The 20750-nt window shown below is 36.8% G+C and overlaps 4 protein-coding genes across 9 annotated transcripts; 2 read left to right on the top strand and 2 right to left on the bottom strand.

Moving 5' to 3' along the window:
* Positions 1–630: 630 nt before the first annotated feature.
* LOC121969587 (NAC domain containing protein 52-like) lies at positions 631–4778 on the top strand. Its single transcript, XM_042519762.1, has 5 exons — positions 631–1210; positions 1318–1503; positions 2890–3609; positions 3685–3823; positions 4012–4778. The coding sequence occupies exons 1-5, from the start codon at positions 725–727 to the stop codon at positions 4443–4445; spliced, it is 1965 nt and encodes a 654-aa protein (XP_042375696.1). The 5' UTR covers positions 631–724; the 3' UTR covers positions 4446–4778.
* A 636-nt stretch (positions 4779–5414) lies between these two features.
* Positions 5415–8542, bottom strand: LOC121969586 (superoxide dismutase [Cu-Zn], chloroplastic-like). 4 transcript variants are annotated; one of them, XM_042519759.1, is made up of 8 exons: positions 8256–8542; positions 7417–7478; positions 7302–7341; positions 6985–7080; positions 6855–6886; positions 6610–6685; positions 6454–6507; positions 5415–5692 (listed from the first exon to the last, which is right to left on the bottom strand). In XM_042519759.1, the coding sequence occupies exons 1-8, from the start codon at positions 8485–8487 to the stop codon at positions 5643–5645; spliced, it is 642 nt and encodes a 213-aa protein (XP_042375693.1). In that variant the 5' UTR covers positions 8488–8542; the 3' UTR covers positions 5415–5642. The 4 variants fall into 4 exon arrangements, with proteins under 4 accessions (XP_042375693.1, XP_042375692.1, XP_042375694.1 ...); XM_042519758.1 differs by having other exon boundaries at positions 5415–5570; XM_042519760.1 differs by having other exon boundaries at positions 6610–6657.
* A 3048-nt stretch (positions 8543–11590) lies between these two features.
* On the top strand, positions 11591–15161 carry LOC121969585 (protein SOSEKI 3-like). 3 transcript variants are annotated; one of them, XM_042519755.1, is made up of 7 exons: positions 11591–11702; positions 11778–12090; positions 12203–12272; positions 12348–12463; positions 12541–13489; positions 14269–14592; positions 14674–15161. In XM_042519755.1, exons 2-7 carry the CDS (start codon positions 11877–11879, stop codon positions 14744–14746), a joined length of 1746 nt encoding a protein of 581 aa, XP_042375689.1. In that variant the 5' UTR covers positions 11591–11702; positions 11778–11876; the 3' UTR covers positions 14747–15161. The 3 variants fall into 3 exon arrangements, with proteins under 3 accessions (XP_042375689.1, XP_042375691.1, XP_042375688.1); XM_042519757.1 differs by having other exon boundaries at positions 11591–12090; positions 14347–14592; XM_042519754.1 differs by having other exon boundaries at positions 11591–12090.
* Positions 15162–17005: 1844 nt separating this feature from the next.
* LOC121969584 lies at positions 17006–20475 on the bottom strand. The gene is made up of 6 exons (XM_042519753.1): positions 20289–20475; positions 19048–19105; positions 18620–18864; positions 18020–18107; positions 17332–17398; positions 17006–17249 (listed from the first exon to the last, which is right to left on the bottom strand). The coding sequence occupies exons 2-6, from the start codon at positions 19101–19103 to the stop codon at positions 17196–17198; spliced, it is 510 nt and encodes a 169-aa protein (XP_042375687.1). The 5' UTR covers positions 19104–19105; positions 20289–20475; the 3' UTR covers positions 17006–17195.
* Positions 20476–20750: the final 275 nt, after the last annotated feature.

Raw genomic sequence — 20750 nt, 5'->3', positions numbered from 1 at the left:
TTTTAAATGATACTGAATTTAGAAAGAAATTATTTTAAGCGAAAAAAAAATCATGCTCAATTTGATAGAAAATATATTCAATTCTAATTTAAAATATTGAATTTAACAAAAAGTATACTTATTTTTAGATTTTTTTTAACCTAAAAAATATAAGGGATAATTTAGATATAAAATATATTCGATTCTAGTTTAAGTGTTGAATTTAAAAGGAATTGTATTTATATTTAATTTTTTTACTTATTTTAGATTTTATATATTTAGGAATAATTTGATAATGATACTATTTAGAAAATAATTTTTTTTAAATAGGAAGATTGTATATAAAATTAAAATTATGATGGGAGATTTTTTTTTTCATTAAAATGCGAAAAGGTCTGCACTGCCCTGATCTGACCGCTCATCAAATGCATCACGACTCCTAAAGGCAACTACTTACGCAAGCGAAACAACTTGACATCTCACCGTGGAATCATCACACGATCGGACCCGATTACGTGGCATTTGAAAGAACCTTAGATGGTACGCGTAATATTTCGCGTAAGAAAGATAAGTGGGCGTAGGTTTCGTAGTCTCACGGGAATCAAAGGATCAAAGATAAATTAATGAGAAATTTCTAGAAGCTGTGGGTTCCGATCCTTTATTTCTTTCCTTTTTGATCGAGTCGGAGCCCTCGACTTTTACTTTCTTATCCAATCCCTAAATCGATCCGGCTTCCTTCCGATTCATGAACGCTGACGTCGCCTCTTCCTCCGATCTCCCGCCGCAGCCTCCGCCCCCTGTTGCGCCCTGCCTCGCCCCCGGCTTCCGTTTCCACCCCACCGACGACGAGCTCGTCTCCTACTACCTCAAGCGCAAGGTCCGCGGGCTACCGCTCCGCGTCGATGCCGTCGCGGAGGTCGACCTCTACAGGTGCGAGCCCTGGGAGCTCCCGGGGCTCTCTCGGATCCGCAGCCGCGACAAGGAGTGGTACTTCTTCAGTTCCCTTGGCCGCAAGTATTCCAACCAATCGAGGACCAACCGCGCCACCCCTCAAGGGTACTGGAAGACCACCGGGAAGGACCGACCCGTCCTCCGCGGCACTCACATGATCGGCATGAAGAAGACGCTTGTTTTCCACGCCGGCCGGGCGCCCCGAGGCACCAGGACCAACTGGGTTATGCACGAGTACCGTCTCGATGACGTGGACTTGATCAAGACTGGAATTCCTCAGGTACTTCTTATGACCGATCGATCCTTTTTTTCCCCCTTTTCAAAATTGGAATCAAACTGTTTTGATGATCGAATCAAGTATTGAAACAAGAGTCATGGGTGGGGAAGGACGCTTATGTTATTTGCAGGATCTTTGAAAAGAGTGGCTCCGGGCCAATGAACGGGGCTCAATATGGAGCACCGTTTCTTGAAGAAGAATGGGAAGAGGAGGCCGACGGTGTCGTTTTGTTGCCAGATAGTGGGGATTATGTAGCCACAGAACAGGAATATTTTGAGCTCAGCGATTTCATGCAGGTTTGAGAACTAGTTACTTCGTTTTCATTTGGATATTTATCTTTCGTTGTATAATTATAACATAAGTTATAGTACAGTTAATCATGCGGCCTGGAACTTGCATTTGTTGATTAATTTCATTTTGCTCGATAACATATTTTTCTACGTTTATATAAAATTTAATCGAGACAAATTCTCAATTCTTGGCGCCATCCCCTCTAACTCTCTCTCTCTCTTTGTTTGTAGATTATTTATGTTGCTGTTATGCCTCTATCGTTTTTTTGTTATTCATATAACGCATTAGTTCAACAATCATGAGTTAACTGCTTGTCCTACAGTCTATTGCTTTGTTTCATCTGTTGCAAGCTGATTCGATTTCGAGCGAGAAACAACATGCTATTTTTAGTTTATGCTTGAGTTTGCATAATAACTCCCTGCTCCTAGGCCTGATTGCACAAAGATCACTGTTGACTTCTCAATCTATCTAACATCCCTTTTCAAATTGTTGATTTATATTAGTCCGTGTGATAGTTTTCTGAATTAAGATATTAGTTTCAAGTTTGACACTTGTAGATGCGTAAGCAATTCTCTGATGTTGAACGTGTACACGACAAATTGGAATCTTCAAACTTTAGGAAGAAGCCTATTTGATGTATTAGTAGTCGTTGTATTTCAAATTAAGCCTCACATTCAAGTATCTGTCAAGCTTTGCACTATTATATCACAATGATAGAAGTATTAAGTTATGGGTTCATTTTTTTCTCCTGTACAATTTATAAAGTGAAAGATCTGCTAGATGTCTTGAAATGTTGATATTCTGAAACCAAACACTACTATGGACTGTTTATGGGAAAAAACATTACTTTGACTTTCTTCCAGTATATCTGTTACAAATCTGTTGGGATTAAAAGTGTGAAGGTTGGAGAGACCAAAAAAACTATATGTTATTTAAAGAGTTGTAAATGAGTTGGTGTCGCTGAAACGCCCTTAGATATATTGATAATTGGCTAGAAAAGTAATGTAACACCGGAAATAGTTAGGACTGAGTGTCTTATAGTGTGCAGATAATAACTCACTTTGTTGGATCAAGGGAGGAATTGCTTGTCTACACTTGTTGTTGCTTCAGCATTATTCATGTGGAAGTGCCTGCATCAGCATAACATGGGGCCACTTCTTTCTAATACCATTGTAATTGGCATGAATTGATGCATGTAGCGGTTTTTTCTAATAATTTATTTGTGCATATGACTAGTTGCTGTGTTGATTGTTATCCACAAAATTATTCTGACAAAAGTTCCTTGACAGAAGTTTGTCTAAAATAGTCTCAACCAGGTGTCAATCTCAATTTCCAACTTGGTTTGACAATGAATTCTTACTAAATAGTTTGCATTTTTCAATTGTTTTCAGAGTGAAGATTCAAAGAATCAACAGGAGAATGCTTCCAACTTTACAGAAGATTTAGACAGGAAGGAGTGTGGTAGCCTTGCTGAAGATGCAACCAATTTCCCAGATGAAATAATTGAAGATGATAATTTTACCAACTTGGTTGATGAGCCTAAGCAGCAGAGTGTAGCTGCTGTTGCTCATGAAATGGAGAAGCAACCTCCTGCTGATGATTGTATTCATAATCAAGACAATCCAAATATCAAGGAAGAATATGTGGAGTTGGGTGATACCATAAATGCCACAAATCTTTCCTATCAGGAATATGATAATTATCCTATGAAGACTTGCCATGCACAGGACATGCATGTGATTCATGAGAATATCAATTTACGGAAAATGTTTGAAGTTGAGGAATACTTTGACTTTATCAATGAAGATACTGAGCAACCAGAACAACAACAAATATTCCAGCCGGAGGATAATATCTATGTTCAACCAAATAATTTGAATTTTGTATATGATGGTTCCCTTTCTAGTCAAGACAAAATGGCATTATGTAATGCACCTAGTGATGATCTTTTCCTGCATGAAAATACAGAAATCAATGGACTTCTCTACTCACCCACCTTGGGACCGTCTGATTTTGAGATGGTTGACGACTTATTAGCATTCTTTGATGCAACCAACGATACTGGTTCACGGAGCATCAGTCCACCAGACACATTTGACTTTGTTGAAGAGGTAAGATCCAGTATATATCTGATATAGCTGCCATAATAAGACTCGGAGCATAATTTATTCCTTTTTGCTCTACAGGTTGGTTGCTCAACTAGCAAGGCAACAACTATGGTGCCACATACGACTATTATTGATGGAGCCTCATCCTCGGGTTCTTCTGGTGCTCATGTTGAGTCTGGGGATGAATATAAGGAAATCGTCATAAAGCCAAAACCAGGTACCATAGTGTTCTTTCTTAATGATAACACTTTTTAAACAAATATACTAACTGTACGTCTGTACCTACAAAATGTATCATCTACTTTGCCAATGGTTTGTTGGGTCAGTTAAACTATCAACCACTCTTGATACGTTAAGTGAACATTAGGTTATTTGGCGTTTGATTGTTAAACTTTTTTGATCCAGATAACCCTACCGAAGAACCTAACAACAAAACTGCAAAGAAGCATCTCATGAGCGTGCTAGGTGCAATTTCTCCACAGGCGCCATTTTCTGAGTGGGATTCTCTACCTGGAAAGCTGTCTACTGCTCATTCGGCTAGCCCGGTCCATGTCACAGCAGGCATTATCCAAATCTACGGTTCAACCATGCCTGAAGATGCTGCCAACTGGTCCTTGCAGAAGGATGGGCGTGTGCATTTCATCCTTTCCTACAGAGTAGCTGATGATATGGTTTCAAAAACTGCAGGCCATGATCTTACATCAAAATACCAGATTAATCCGAATTCAATGGCACTCCGAGGTGGCCTTTACTTGACCTTCGTGTCATGGCTAATTCTGGCAATCGCCTATGGTGTGGGGATGAGATACATGGGGAAGAAGTTGGTTCTATACAACTGATTCACAGTTGACCGTAAGGGAATTGAAGAAACACAAATGCCACCGATTCAATGTTCTGCAAATGTCACGGATAAACAATTAATTGTTTCATCGCTGGAGACCACACCAATTCAAGAACTCAAGGTAGCTGACTCACTACATTTCATTGTTGTGTCTGCTTGATTGAGCTTTTGTTTTAGTTTTATCAAACCCTGATGTGTAGTTATAGCTTCAACTATCTGTGGTTTTTAAAACCCAAGTGGACCGGCAGTCCAATCGGTTGAATCCAAAAAGTTAATTGTGATGATAACTGATATAGAAAAAGAAGAAAAAACCAGATTACTTGGCTTGTCATTAATTGTAGTTGACGCTTTGCCTAGACTATTTATTATTTTTCAAGTCGGTATTTTGCTCGGTGGAATCAATTATACGTTAATAAGTTTACTGGTTAGTTCTTTAATTTCGTTATCAAAACATTGACCATCGTAAGTGCCATGGCTGTGCCCTTCTGAGATTTGTTGGAAAGTTCTTGTGCTACTGCAGGGGAAAGAGTTTCTACTATTCCCAATATGGCTATCAATTTTCTTCTTGAAGGGCTAGTTATTCTTTTACATGAAACGGAATCATGTTAAGACATTTTGGATCAAGACTATCGCAGCACTATTAAGGTCATGAAAATCATTGAATTATAATTTGATATTCATTCATAATTTTTTTTTTATGAAATGGGCAAATCTTTTTTAATTCCTGCATTATCTACTCTGTCAAGCTGTTTTTCTTATAAAACATTTTTATAATTTTCTATTTGTCTATTTTTATTCATTTCTTTTAAATTTCTATCAGATTGCATTTGAATGTTAATAATTTATATTCAATCAGTAGGCTAATTCTCTGAAGAAAAACAATCGTGAATAGGAAAAGAGGAAATTGATGATAATAAATTAAACAAGATTTCCTTTGAAAAGAGGAAAGCTTCAATGTTTAAAACGGTTTCTGAAAATGGATTAATTTATTATACTTGAAAAAGATATTCTGCACAGTCACTTTTAGACAAGTAAAAGTACCAGTTACGGCAGCATCTAAAGAAACTTTTCAACGCAATTCCTTTCCATCTCGTCGACCGGATTTCATTTCCAATCCACATGCCTGAAAATTGTGAAATTTAATCTAATGTATTTGACATAAAAACAAGATTCGATCTCTGATATCATGAAGCCACTAAGAAAGCGTCTCAAGTAATGACTCCAGTAGAGTCAAACCGACAACACCTGCACAACAAATTTTACAAACTTAAATCAAGAAGTCCATACGGATAAGCAAGAGCTAGTCAATCAATCCGCTTAATAATTAATATCAAGAGCAGTCCAAATCTCACTGGTTCCTGGTAAAAATTGTTTGATAAAGGGGGAAAAAAGAATTCCTGAAGAATGTATACCTGCCGTTAATGGAGAGACCCTGGCCATAAGCCGAGTGAAATTTGATCAGGAACAGGAGTCACCCGAACTAGAATTTGTCTCTCCAAAGTTGACGGGTGAGGTTGAGACATTTGTTAATTCGACTGAATTACTTGCGGGTTCAGTGGAAGTGTTTATGTGTGAGGACGTTTGGAATGAGGTAGATAGTTGTGATGGTATTAACGAGACTAACAGGGTGTTGTCTTAACTAAGGGCCTAGATGCTTTCTGTTAGTTTAATTAACTAGCCTCTATTACTTTACTCGTATTCTCCATCTAACAATCCATTTCACTAAGTAGGTATTTAATCTACGTTAAAGGGCTAACTTTTGAATAAGAAACACGAGTAATATCAAAGCATTACACTTGTGCTTGTGTTTGAACATTCAATGTATCATTAGATCCATCAATGCATAGCAGATGCTCTTGACTTGTGTCATCCCCTCTTCTTAGACTAAGACTACTCCAAATCCTAAGCTTCTATTTTCCTAGTGAGCCTTACAAACTAATTCTCCTTGCATTTTTTGCTACTTAAAAAAACAACAAAATAATTCTTGCAAAATGTGTATTACATACCGCATGCCAATCTTCCTCCAGCATTTCCAGTGGTCAGGCTAAGTTCATGACCACCTAGAAGAATCAAAAGAAAGAGTGACGAAATTCAATAGAGATCATGAACTGATAAATTTGATAGCAATAGATCATTGAAAAGAAATAGCAACTATCCAGTACCTTTACCAAGATCATCCTCAAGTTCATGGACCACGAAGGCACGGCCAACTACAGAATTCGGGCCAGATAATGGTATCTACACATTCGTTGAAATGAAACAAAAAAAAATGGAAACAGATGCAAAAAAAAATTTAAAAAAAAAGAAGTCAGGAATCTAAAAGGATTTGGCAGTGTAGATAGTAAAAAAGGAAACTACAATAATGCACGGTAGTGAAACCAAATAACATTAGAATCAAGAGTAATACCTGCTTATCCACAATTGTAGCCTCAGCCACACCTGCATTACCGGAAGAACAATCATAATGCAACTCAATCAGCTCTAAATTAGTACATCAAAAATATACATGTAAAGGAAAATTATAGATGGATGTCTACCTTCAAAGTCAGCAACAATATTTCCTAGGTCACCTGCATGACGTATTTCATCTTCAGGAGCACCGTGTGTCATTTTGTTAGGGTTGAAATGAGCCCCTATTAAAGTGGATTGGTGTTCAAAAGCAAAAACGAGAAATGAGAATGAGATGGTAACAAATGAGCAAAAGACACATACCCGTTAACTAAGAAACCGTAGTAAGTATATGGAAGCTAAACTATAAACCATAAGAGAATCAAAACCACAAGAACTCAGTGACCAGAGAAACGAGAAATCTATTACACAAGCAATAAGAGTCCAAGGAGTAGCTAAGCAAGACCTGTTGATATGCAACCATTAGTTGTATCACCATACTCATGCTGCAAAAGAAATACATTAGAAATTATTGTTTACATTTTGAAGTGAAGCGATGAGTATCTATGCATAGAACTCACAAGATGAAAACCATGAAGTCCAGGGGTGAGTCCAGTGACACGAACATTCACAATTGTAGGACCTAACGCAGAATTACAAGGAGTCAAATAAAAAATTAATATGCATCTTACTCAAAAGATAATAACAAATTCTGTACAAGTTGCATTAATATGGTAAGAAAACTTTATATTTGAAACTCTTTCTATCATTAGAGGACATGTCCTAATTCACAACTAAGAGATGCACAAGAAACTCAACTCTTCTCATTTTGCCAATAACCTAAAAAAACAAAGGTGCCATATAGAACAGTTTTTCCCAGCATTGAAAAAACATGTGAGCTCGGATAATTTATAAAACACTTAATTTTTGTGTCTTAAGCTAGAAAATTATGGGTACCATCTCTATCAAACAAAAATCTAAAAATCTAATGAACAAGTATAATTCTTGCTACTGCTAAACAAAACACGGAGCATACAAAGGATTTCAATCTATGACTTCTTCATGATCTAGAACTTTAAATTCAGCTTTGATTTTAAGCGTAACTACCTTTGTTAGAACAAATATGAAGAAATATTTTTTCTGATCCGATAATCAATTGGCACACATTAAAAGTCTCCTAGAGATAGTGAGCCCTGCAGACAACAGGTATTCAATTCATTATGTTTGACCTCATTTCATTATCTAACAAATCAAAAACTTTCTGCGATAGCTAATTTCAAGCCAGTATAAATCCAAATCAGCATCCAAAAAGCAAATGCATTTCACTCAAAACGACCCAAAATCACTCTCCAGCCTTTCGCTAAGCCCCAAAACCAAACGAAACAGAAGAACAAGGAAGCGAGCTACATAATTAACTGACCATCATTTTCCTGGACGAGGGTGACGACCCCCTCTACGTTGGAGGTACCCTTGAGGACGGCGACGGCCTTCTTGACTGCAGCGACGACCACGAGGCGCCTAACAGCGGCAGCTCCGGGGGCGAGCGAGGAGGTCGAAAGGGAGAGACCGAGCGGCCGGGCGAGGAAGGCGGCGTGTAAAGGGCGAGCACAGGAGGAAGAAGAGAGACTGAGGGTTTGGTATTGCGCTGCCATGGATGGCTGGAGCAGGTGTCCACGAGAGCAGCAGCGAACGGTCGAAAAGATAAGGAAGAAGTCACTCCGCTTCGCCAAGAAGCGGCGTCGCTACTGCGGAAGGCCCATTAGGCCCAGTTTGTGAAGCTTCATTCTGATTAATGGGCCTAGTTATGGCCCTTAAATGGGCTGCCTTACTGAATTACTTAAGTTTGTTGAACTAAAACCCGTTTGTCTGTGAGAACAAATATTTTATTTTCTCTATAAAAAAATTGATCGAAAATTATTGAAAGAAAGAGTATTTCACGCACACAAAAATGGACCTTAATATTTAATATTTTTGAAAAATTATTATTTAATTTCAAGTTAAATAATCAAGTTTCTTCTTCACATAATTAACGTGTGACAATAACGCTCACCTTAAGTATCCCTTCATGGTCCATCCTAAAATTTATAAAAGGATGGTATATTATGATATTGAACTATGGGTAAAGTAGAGAAAAATTTTCAATCATAATTTGAATTTTGAATGCAATCCCTACTCATAAAAAAGTTTGTTTCCACTCTCTGCATGTCAAGTTTTATTTGCTTCAATTCCCTCATGCAAATATTGTGACCTAATTGTCCTTAGATTTTTTAGGTACAAAAGGTCCAAAAATGAGTATAATTCCTCTTAAATTCAACACTTTATATTAGAAACGAGTATATTTTCTATTAAATTGAGCATATTTTGTTTCCCGTTTTAATATAATTCCTCCTAAATTCAGCACCATGTAAAAAGAAAATCTAGTATATTTTCTATCCAATTAAGTATCATTTAAAAAAAATATAGTATATTTTCTATCAATTGAGTATCATTTAAAGAAAATCTAGTATATTCGAGTATATTTTCTATTTTTTTAGGTATAAATAGCCTAAAAATGAGTATAATTTCTATTAAATTCAGCATTTTAAACTATAATTGAGTTTATTTTCTATTAAATTGAGTACGACTTTTTTCCTATTTAATATAATTTATCCTAAATTCAATACCATTTGAAAAAAATTTAGTATATTTTTCATCCAATTGAGTATAATTTAAAGAAAATCTAGTATATTTGTTGGAGGATCGGTGGCCGGCTTGAAGGGAGGTTGGATAGACGGCACCCCCAAATCGTTGCTTCCTATGATGTTAGCACAGCGGAATACAAACAAACACAAATAGAAAGCTAAACACTAAATACAAGAATGGAAATGCAAACCGCTAACACGTTCATTTACGTGGTTCGGAGATAACTTGCTCCTACTCCACGACGTATCCGTAAGGTGGACGATCCCTCAATCCATCGGTGGATTAGTCCCCGGCAAACTCCGGCTAGCTCAACCTCCTTGTGGGTGGAGAAACCTCACCACAACACTCACCAACAACACTTGGACACAAGGGAACCTTGAGCACTTTGGTGACTACTAATTAGGCTTTAACCAAGTCTAATTTCGTCACCTTGGCCGGTCATACCAAGCTCCTTCTTATAGAGCTTGGAACAAATCAGAACCTGATTTGCCTGTTACCAGTCGACTGGTCCTTGCACCAGTCGACTGATGTCAGCCCAACGGCTCTCTCAACGGCTATCTGCTACAGTGCACTACAGTAGCTGCTACGGTGCCGCTACAGTAAAACCCTAAAACTAGGATTTTACTCCGAGTACAATCTCTCATGCACTCGTACCCTCACAACTCATTCGACTCTTCTTTGCAACCTTGACCTCTTGCCTTCAAGCCTACTTCCTTTGGCTCTCGTCCCTCGGATGCATCCAAGCCCGCGGCTTGTCTCCAATGTCATCCTTCGTGTATGTCTCGAAGTCGCTTCCCTCGGCCATTGTCCTTGCTGCCTTGTCCACGGTCCCTCGGATGCTCCATCCTTTACTGGACCCGAAGCCGTCAACCTGAGTCACATGTGTCACCTGCAGTCCTGCACAACTCAAGTACACATATCAAATAACAAGGGTAAACCTAACTTAAATCCTTTGCCCAAACACCAAAACACATGGTCCCACGAACCATTGGGATTGCTCCAACAATATTTTCCATCCAATTGAGTACCATTTAAAGAAAATCTAGTATATTTTCCATTAAATTGAGGTGGGAAAAAAATCGTACTCAATTTGATAGAAAATAGTTTAATGTACTAAATTTAAAAGAATTTATACTCATTTTTAGACTTTTTATACTTAAAATATCATGGGTAATTAGGTAAGTATATTAGACTAGGGAGTGAAAATAAAAAATTTTTCCAATGAAAAATATATGTAAAATTATGTTTATCAATAGAAACTGCATGTAAATTTTCCCTTACCTATCTCATAGGTGGGGTATAAAAACCAACTCTACTCTATTTAGATGGGGGAAGAGAGAGATGATTGTTGTTGAAGGAGAAAAGGACAATGATTCATGAGTTGTTGCCTGGTCTACTGAATTTCTAAAACCATCAAAATTATCTTGTTCAATTATTGCAATAGAACCATGCTCATGGCATCATAAACCCTAAAAATAGGGATGGCATCACTGTAAGACAACCATGACATCACACACACGATCATATTTAATTTTAAATTTTCTCCGTAAATTATGTTTCAGATTAATTATATTATCAATATGATTAGTAGTAGATTTCCATGTTAGTGTTAATATAAATCTTGTGTGAGAAATTCTTTGTAATTATTTTATTTATTTATTTGTCCTGAATTTTACATCTTTAAAAAGTAATTTAACAATATACTAAATCTCAAAAAAACAGCAGTAAAAATAATTAAGGCTAATTTTGTTTTTATGAAGAGATACAGACAAAACTTTTAAAAATAACCAAACATGACAGACCAATCGCTTTCCTGAATCATATTGATTGTCTGCTTCTTTCTTTCTTCATTTAATTTTTAATTTAAAAGCTTAATTAGCCCCACAAATCCAATTTTATTGATTGCTTAATTTTTTAATTCCTTCGAGGCAAACAAACAAAAAAAAAATGGAAAGACCAGATATTTTAATTTTTAAAATTAGCTTTATAATTCATAAAAAAAACTAAATATAATATAAGTAAATTGCATGTCTATAAATGAAGAATTACATCGTTCCCTCCCCTCCCATAATAATAAATCACATTTCATCTCGCTCTTCCCTCGTCGTGTTAGAAGGAGGCGACAGCGAGCTGCTGCCCACCACCAGCAGTCCACTACCTCCTCATCCTCCTCCGCCACTCCTCCGTCTCACCTCCACTATTTTATACTTCCTCTCCTCTTTCCGCTTCCTCCTCCTCCCTGATTCCTCTTAATTCGCAGCCATTGTCGATTTCTCCGTCCAATTCCACCAATGGCCAGCTCCTGAAGCATGGCGTGAGGGAAAGGACGGGAAAGGGGTTTGAAACGAGGAGAGTGTCAATGGACGCCAGGATGAGGAGGTACGCGCCGCAGGTCAGCCCGGACCGGACCAGAGTGTGGGCGGAGCCGCCGCCGAAGCACCACTTCCACGCGCAGGAGCGCCAGCAAGGGGGGAAGATTCCGGTTGTCTATTACCTCTGCCGGAATCGACACCTCGAGCACCCTCACTTCATTGAAGTCCCCCTTTGCTCCCCCGAGGGACTCTACCTAAAAGGTAAAAATTGGAACTTTCTTTTCTGTTGAGCGGATGAGGAAGGGGTTTGCTCCTTTCTTTTTCTTTAAAAAAAAAAGGCGTTTTTCATTCTGTTTCGTGTTTGATTTTGCAGATGTGATCGAGAGGCTTAATGTGCTGAGGGGGAAAGGGATGGCCGCCATGTATTCGTGGTCTTGCAAGAGGTAAGCTATCGAAATTTGAGATTGTGAGAACCCTAGTTTGCTCGAGTTTGGTTGGATGATTGGGTTTTGGTGCAGGGGCTACAAGAATGGCTTCGTGTGGCATGATCTCTCCGAGGACGATCTGATTCTGCCGGCACAGGGAAATGAGTATGTGCTCAAGGGTTCCGAGCTGATGAATCAAACCCCTCCAGGTACATTGCAGACTTGTATCCCTCTCTAAATTTTACAGTTCTAAGGTCGGGTATAATAATGCGTTTGTTCGATTCAGAACGGAACAATCATGGAATGGGCAATGCTAAAATTCAGAATCTGAAGCAACCCCCTCAGGATCCATCACCGAGCAGTTATAAGGTCCAAGAAGCTTCTTGTTCTCCATCTTCGGTCGGGTTGGTAACTAAGGACACAAAGTTTCCCCCACCGTCACCTAAATATTCATCACCTCCTCCTGCTATGCAAGATGCTGAGCTATTCCCCTCAACCCATCAATTGACTTCCTCGGGGAACTTTTCGCCAGAGCCTGGTGGTCAAAGTGCCCCACGTTCAGCTGTGGGCTCTCCGAACCCGGACGAGTACAAAATCTGCAATCCTGTGGTTGGATCTCAGGATGCTTCAACCCAAACTGAGGGTGGAGATGTACAAAGAATCAAAAATAAACTGCAAAATGTTAGTGTCTCTTTCAGTGATGGTTCTCCACATAATGGCTACAATGAGAGCCAAAATGAGCAGACTCTACGTTTTAAGTTGGAACCTGAGATTGCTATAGTTGGGAGATCACCAGCAACAACAATTTCAAGTGATATTTCTTCTGGGAGGATGAATACGTTAGAATCCTTGATACGAGATGAAGTGAACAGGAGGAATAATCTTAGTGTTCTGGAAGGCGAGGAAGATTTCCACCTGAATGGACCGAAATTTAAAACCACAAGTATGCTTATGCACCTAATCACTTGCGGGTCAACCACTGTTAAAAACCACTATGGCTTTGGATTTGCGCCAACTTATAGACCAAGGATCACCAATATGAACTTCACCTCACCATTGTCTACCAATTCACTTGTTATGGGTGAGATAAACTGCCTTGCAGAGAGCCAAAGAGAAATAGGGAAGGGGCTAAAGCTGAACGAAAGTTTTGGAAGGAGCATGAATGAAACAAAGTACAATGAAGAAATTGGCGGACTTCCTCATATAAAACAATCTTCATCTATCGATGAGGACAGGTAGTGCAGAATTGAACTCAAGATTTTATTTTATTTTATTTTATTTTATTTTTTAAGTGAGATATTTCTAGTGTTGATTTTTCATTTTGTATAAAAAAACCACTAAATTTGTTTACTTTGGAGTTTACTTGAGTTTGAAGCTCACATGGAAATGTTGTTGCCAATTAGCTTGTTCCTTTTTGCTTAAGCTATGATTATTTACTTGTTGCAAAGCAATACCTTCATAGCTTAGGAGCTCAATAGGTTGCCAACTATCCCATACAGTCATTTGTAGCTGAGAAGATGCTAATTGAAATTTTTTGTTCTTTCTTGGTATACCAGGAAGAGCAACATCGCCTGATTTTTTAGAACAAGACTAGGACTCTTTTCAAATTGTAGTTCTTATCTCCTATCAATTGATCCCCTTGTTAATGTAGCAATCGGGAACCCGAAATTCTGATTTGTCTGCGCAATCATCTGTTACCCAACTATGTAGATTTAGTACATTTAGACATCCTGATTTTTGTTAAATTCTGTGTTACATTCATCTCTTTTCTCTTTTAGCATCTACATTGTCAAAGCTAATTGTGTCTGACAAATTCACAGAATCAAAATCTCATATGTATCATTCTATGCAGTAGCAAGAAATGGTGGCCCAAAGGCTCGACATTTAATACCCATCTTTTTTTTTTTCTAATTTTAATGCCGTCCTTGTACCATCCTACATTAATGATGTATAGCACCCTTGTTATCTAATTTGAGATTCATATAAAAGAAGTAAACACAAACTTCCAATGCAGAATTCTTGACATGCCTTATAATTCCAGAAGAGATGGCAAAAAGGCTGTCGATTTATCTGAGTCTAAGTTTCTCCTTAGGACCATCAAACTTGCAACCTCGAAGCATTCAAGGAACGATCAGAATGAATCAGCAGTGAGCCCAGTTTTAGATACAAGGATGTCTCCTGCCATGCCAGCTATTTGCAAATCCTCACCACTCAATTCATCAAACGGGGGAAGCAAACGGATTATAGAGAGTTCCTCAATAAATGGAACATCTGCTAGGTTAGAGTCTTTTAGAAACAGGACTCCTTGTCAAGAAACAGTGATTCAAATTGAAGAAAGGTTGAATTATATTGCCCTCATTCCCTGCCACTTGACATTTATGATTCTCATGTTCTCATTCTTCTTGTTTTATTCCTTCAGGCTAACTTCAGGAGCTCGAGTTATCATCCAATCTGGATCTCGGAGTGACAATAGTGAAGGTAGTTCTGATTGACAACAGGATCTACTAATGTCTCTCTCATTTCGCAACCGGTTGTTTTCTTACCAGCTGTAGTTGGAGGGAAGACAGTCTGTGGCATTTATTAAAGTTAAATCCTTTCTCCATTTAATTCTAGTTGTTTTGAGTTGCCTTCACTTCAACAACACTTGTAAGGAACTTTATAGTTCCCGACCTGAAAAGGAACCTCCTTTTTTCCATAAATGCCTTCTGAACTTCTAAGCCATCTTGAAACGATTGTGCGGGAAGAATAGTGCGTTCATTGTACATCAGCAAACTGAGTTTCCACTCAGTTATTTCCGGAATGAAGAACAAGCAAGCGGCACAAGCTACAAGACTGTCTTGAGATTTTGTACAGATGTAAAACACTACAAAGATGTTGCAATCTTTGAGAATTTGTATCCAAGAGTAATTCTAGAGCCTATTTCTGATAGTTTGTAGTTTCTATAGATGTATGATATCTATGAAGCAATTCTTTCAGTAAATGATCTAGAAGACTGTATTACTATCGCTTTGATAGGTTATGAGTCAAGTGCAACCCTCTTCTGCAGGTTGTTCACCTGAAACAAGCTGCGAATTTAACTGATACTTCAGAAAAAGGTTAGAAATTATCATATTTAATATGAGCAAGTCCAAAGCATGTCCCTGGGCCCTGGCCATGTAGATAGTTGCCAAAATAGACAATGTTACAGCATCATTAACATCAGTTTTAGTTTTTTAGAGACCTCTAAAGACATCAACCAACTAAACTGTCCTCATTTTGGCTATATGCTCATTTTTTAATGAGTCTCATCAATAGATTACATCTAACAATTTAATATTTTTTTTTATTTATTGCATGCTATCTTTTTTTCTTTCCTGTACTTGCATTTTGAATTCAAGATATGTCCCTATATTGGTGAGGCCACCAGCAACAAACAGTTCGAACTAAAAAGGACATTTGTTATTGTGGATAACATAGAAAGACGATATGGATAATTAATCTTAATTTACCTTAAAGACTTTGGGCATTAATTAAACCTGTCGTTTTCTGCTGCATAACTACTATTTGTCTTTTTGATTTGCTGGCGCAGGGAAAAGACAATGATCATGTGACGAAGCACATCAATCTTCTTCCAAATTATATTTAATAAATGCCCTCTTTTGCATAATTTCTTAATTTCTCTTGTTTAGGGGCATATAAATTCCTTATCTGCTCGAATCAAGCTGGTGGTCCTGCTAAACAAAGATTTTCGAGTTCAGATTTTCCTTTCTAAAATGTTCAATTCAGATTCTATCTTATCGATAAGACCAATTTTTTTTGTCATCAAAATGGTCCTCACCAAACACTGTGATAGACAAAAGACAATTAATGGGGAAAAAAACAAAGTTGGTATTTAAAAATTATAGATCCATTTTTCTCTTAGTTCATTTTGTAACTTAAATTATGAAAAATTATAGGCAAAGTTGGAATCTAAAAGTATAAAATAAAATAAAATCAAACCAAACTCCCAAGTTACAAAGTTCCATTTATTTGTGTTCTTTTTTAGTTTATGCCAAATAATCAAAACCAAATAAACTCCCTAGTTACAAAATTAAGTAAACTTTTTAAAGAACTTAAAAGTAATACTTAAAAAATAGAAAGTGAAATCTCCTTGTTCACACCAAAGCAATGTTTTTCTTAGTTAGCATCAATTATCAAATTTACGTCGATTAATTCTAAGATGATCATCTAGCCCTATAAAAATTTTTCATCGACTACTAAAGTAAATCAAAAAAATATTCACAAAAAATGTCTCATCAATTTAACATTCTTAAATCATCTATAGTAAATATGATCGTAAAAGAAATATTATATTGTGTGAAAAATTATGAACCAGTTTAGTCAATTAATATCTTTCCTATACATGTAGGGTCTTGTGACCTTATGCTAGAGTAGTGGATCTTATACTAGAGTAGTTGGTACGGCATACAATTAATTATATCATGTTAAGTCATTGCAAGTATATATAATTTATGATTTTACATAGTTTTTTCTAATAATAATTGCATAAAATATAAGATTCATAATTTAAAATAGGAACAATAAATAAAATCCACTACCCACCAATTGGCATACAAAAAGGAACAATAAAATTATGAAACAATAAAGCACATTGAAATTGTCTAACACTCCATTATTTTCACCTTCTCCCATCCTTGCACAAGCAAATCTTATTAGCATACCTTTTTTTTTAGTATAGCAATGAGTGGCTTGAAACATATTTAACGTTGTAGTATTTGGAAATCAAAACTAATATATATATAAGTTCCATGAGCAAATTTTGTACAGTAAAATGATCATTAAAACAGAATCTTAGAATCCAAATAGATTAAAATTATTACATAAAATCTTCAAATATATTAAGGCAAATTTGGTTGTTATGTGAGATAAGCTTCCTTGCTTCTGAAGATATTAAATCATCAGCTAGTCATAGAGACCTTCATCATGCCAAATGTCAACTAAAAAATCAACCATTTCCTGCAAAATAAAGTAGGATGTTCAAGTATGTAGCAAGATATAAGACAATGGCATGGAGTGAGTTAGAAAGAATTTGACTCACAGATAATGGAATTGCCTGCGGGAAGGGTCGACTAGTGGATAGCAAGTCATCGTATGTTGAGAACCAGCTGAAAAGAAAAGACGAGAAGGTTAACAAGACGAGGAAGAAAATTTTAGCGAAAAACATTAACACATCGTTGCAAGATTTTACATATTGCATGGGTCAAAATGTAGCACACTTAAAAAATAACATAAAAATTACTGTAATAGAATGAATTCTAAGATGGAGAAACAATGTAATTAGAAGTGATTTAAGAAATATGAATTACTAGTGATATAGTCTTTATCCGTAGTTGATCCTAAATGGTTGCAACAATTATGACTTCACAACATTTATCAAATTCTAAAGATTCTGAAAGACGAATTCATTTGTATTGTGTCCTACGCATCAAATTTCTCTAGTTACTCCAGCATGGATTTAATTCCAAGTCAAACTTTCTTTGGTTCTAAGATAACCATAGCTGAGGTAACTATTTAAGAATAACTAATGTCTAGATTATTCTAACAACCATAATAAAGTAAGAATACTATAAATATGAAAATGCCTTTAAAACTATTGGAAAGCTAAAATGGAAATTACATTATTACAAATAGAAAATAGCCAAATATCAATGAATGCAAATGGTTCTATACAATACACAAAAATGCTAAAAGTGACTCTTACAGCTAGAATAACATATATGTCTTACGTTATTGATGGTTCACTTGGTATTTTGCGGCATTTGTTTGAATTGTCTCCTAACCATTCTCGTCTCATCTCATTCCAAGCTATAGTGCCTAAAAGAGATGACATACATTTTTGCATAAAGACAGGTTTATTGCAAATTTTTTACATAAAACTAAAAGTAAACCATGGAACAAGAAAGGATGTCAAACAACAGAATTTTATTGAAAATTTTGTTGTATAGATACTATCACTAAGGCCATATACCGAAATGATAATAAATCACTGAATCACCGAATAAGAAAGTTATCATAAGATGTAAAAAGAGGTCTTTTCAATTGATCAAATAGTCATCTCTGTTGATCACATTCTTTTCTTTGCAAAATGTTAATGAACATCAAATTTCTAGGTGAGTTGGTCATGAGAACTAATTGTTGGTTATGAGAACAAAGGTAACATATGTAGGAACAAAGTAGACAGATAAAGACCACGAGCATAACCAAAAGCTAATAATAATATAGTAGATAATCTGCAATCTGTTAGCTGGGCAAAGATGAATTTTGTCCTAACTTTTGCTAAGATTTTGAACAGATATGGATATTCCATTCAACTATTTGAGACGAACCTTGGTTAACAAAGGAGTCATTTTTTGTATTCTCAACTGCAACTTTTGTGTCCTCACAAACAGATGTGGGACTTGAAGGTAGGTGTGTATCAAGCAAGCTAAGGCTGTTGACATTATTCTCCATATCTATAAGGCTTGATGAGCATTGCCCTCTCCAACCTCTTGAAGGCTGATCCCTTTTGAAGGGTGACTTCAGTGTCCTTTCTAAACTTGATCCGACATCACCTAGGAGTCCCAAACAACAGCTGCTCTGCACAAACTTGAAAGAAAGTAACTTGTGTCCATGCTATGCTTTTATGACTAGGAAATACAAATTACACTTGAAGATAATTACAAGATTGCAATTTTAATATTATCCAAAATAGACAAATCCAAACTTAACAGAATTAGAAAGAATAGTCCTTATTTTGAGAAACAGAAACACTTACCCCATGAAAGCTAAAAGCAGGTGTCTTTTGAAGCAGCATCCATCCATCAAAATCATGCCTAAATGACAACTCAACTAGTGATGCAGAACATAGCTTCCAAATTTCCCATTCAGTGAAAAGTAAAAAAATGGATAAGTTTCAAATAGGAAGTAGCTGATGAAGCATTTTATTGGGGTAATTAAGCCCATACATAACAAGTTGTGATTTTAATGCTGAATTAGCACAATCTAGTCAATTGAACACAAATCACGATTCAGTGGTAGACAATGTATCAGTCACTTATGGATACTAATAGATGAAGAGAATAAATCTTACTTAGATTTAATATGCTTCCATAATAATAAAAATAAAATCCAATCCTATAACTCAACGTGATTGTTGGATCATCAGAATAGTAGATTGGGGAAAAAGGTAAAGAAGATGGGAAATAGCTCTACTAGAAAATGGTTAGCCAACCACTTATTGGAATATTTCAATCAACTAATATGCATGCCATCATATCCTGCAGTGTTGGACTAAAGAAACCAATCGACCCAACCAAACTAGCTAATCATCTTTGCATTGTTCGACTGATGGTATCCAACGATGATATTTGACAAGGATCCTGGTGATCGTATGTTATCCTGCTGGTAATCCTGGTTAGCTAGGCATGTGAATACACTACGTATAGGCAACTACCCGCATCATTTTGCTCTAATTCAAACCAAAATTCAATCTCGAGCTGGGCTTAGTCTAAGGTCCTAAGTCCAAGCATGACCAACGGAAAAAGGGCTCATAGTCATCGCCCAATGCAGACCTTCATTAACCATCAAACAAATGTAGATTGGACAGAACCCTAATCCAAAATTATGAGCCAAACACTTAGAGAGATCTTTCGACCTATTCATATGCATATCACCAGATCTTGCATTTGGCAAGAGTTAAATAGCCGTAAAACCAAACTAACCAACTTCATCCCCTCCGCCCCGTTCATCAAATCTAAAAGTGCCCAATTTGATGTCTGCCATGGACCAGAAGGATGCTTCGTTTTGAGAGAGAAAAACAAAGAATAAAAAAAAACACATCGTAACAAAGATAAGCCTACTGAGCAATCCAAAAGAACATTTTGATAAGACGAGCAGACAATCATCGAACCGAATCGAGATTTCAGGGAGAAAACCAACACATTTCATCATCAATTCCCGAATTTCAATACAACACACGGGAAGAAGGGCGGCGAGTCAAGGAGCAGAATTGCATACCTTCGGGCCTTCGGCGAGATCGGTGGAATTCGGATCGGATGGGGTTGAACGCAAGGATTGGATTTGCTACTTGCCTGGATTCCGCTCGCTCGCCCGCCCGCCCGCTCTTCTTAAAAGGCCGCGGTATTGCGGCAAATCGAGGTGCGCGACGCTGTTTCTTTGCTGCTCGATTGTCGAAACTCCAAACGCATCTGAACCTTCCCATATCGAACCCCCCTTTTGTTCCTAGAGAGAAATCTGAGCCGTTCATTGTGCTTGAAAACTACACACGTAATCTGAGCCTTTGATTGTTTTGTGGTAATTTTTTTTTCCTAACAAGGATTTACATAATAATATAAAAATCATGAATCTTCCATTAAAGAATTAACGTGAATAATGCAATACCGAGTAGTAAAATATTATTTAAATTTTATAAACTTTCTATTTAATTAAAATTAACTAATGCATATATTAAACTAATTG

Source organism: Zingiber officinale, chromosome 4A (assembly GCF_018446385.1).
Source record: "Zingiber officinale cultivar Zhangliang chromosome 4A, Zo_v1.1, whole genome shotgun sequence".
In the NCBI taxonomy this organism is placed as follows: Eukaryota; Viridiplantae; Streptophyta; class Magnoliopsida; order Zingiberales; family Zingiberaceae; genus Zingiber; species Zingiber officinale.
Note: the sequence above shows the minus strand (reverse complement) of the source record. Positions and strands in the feature narration are given on the sequence as shown.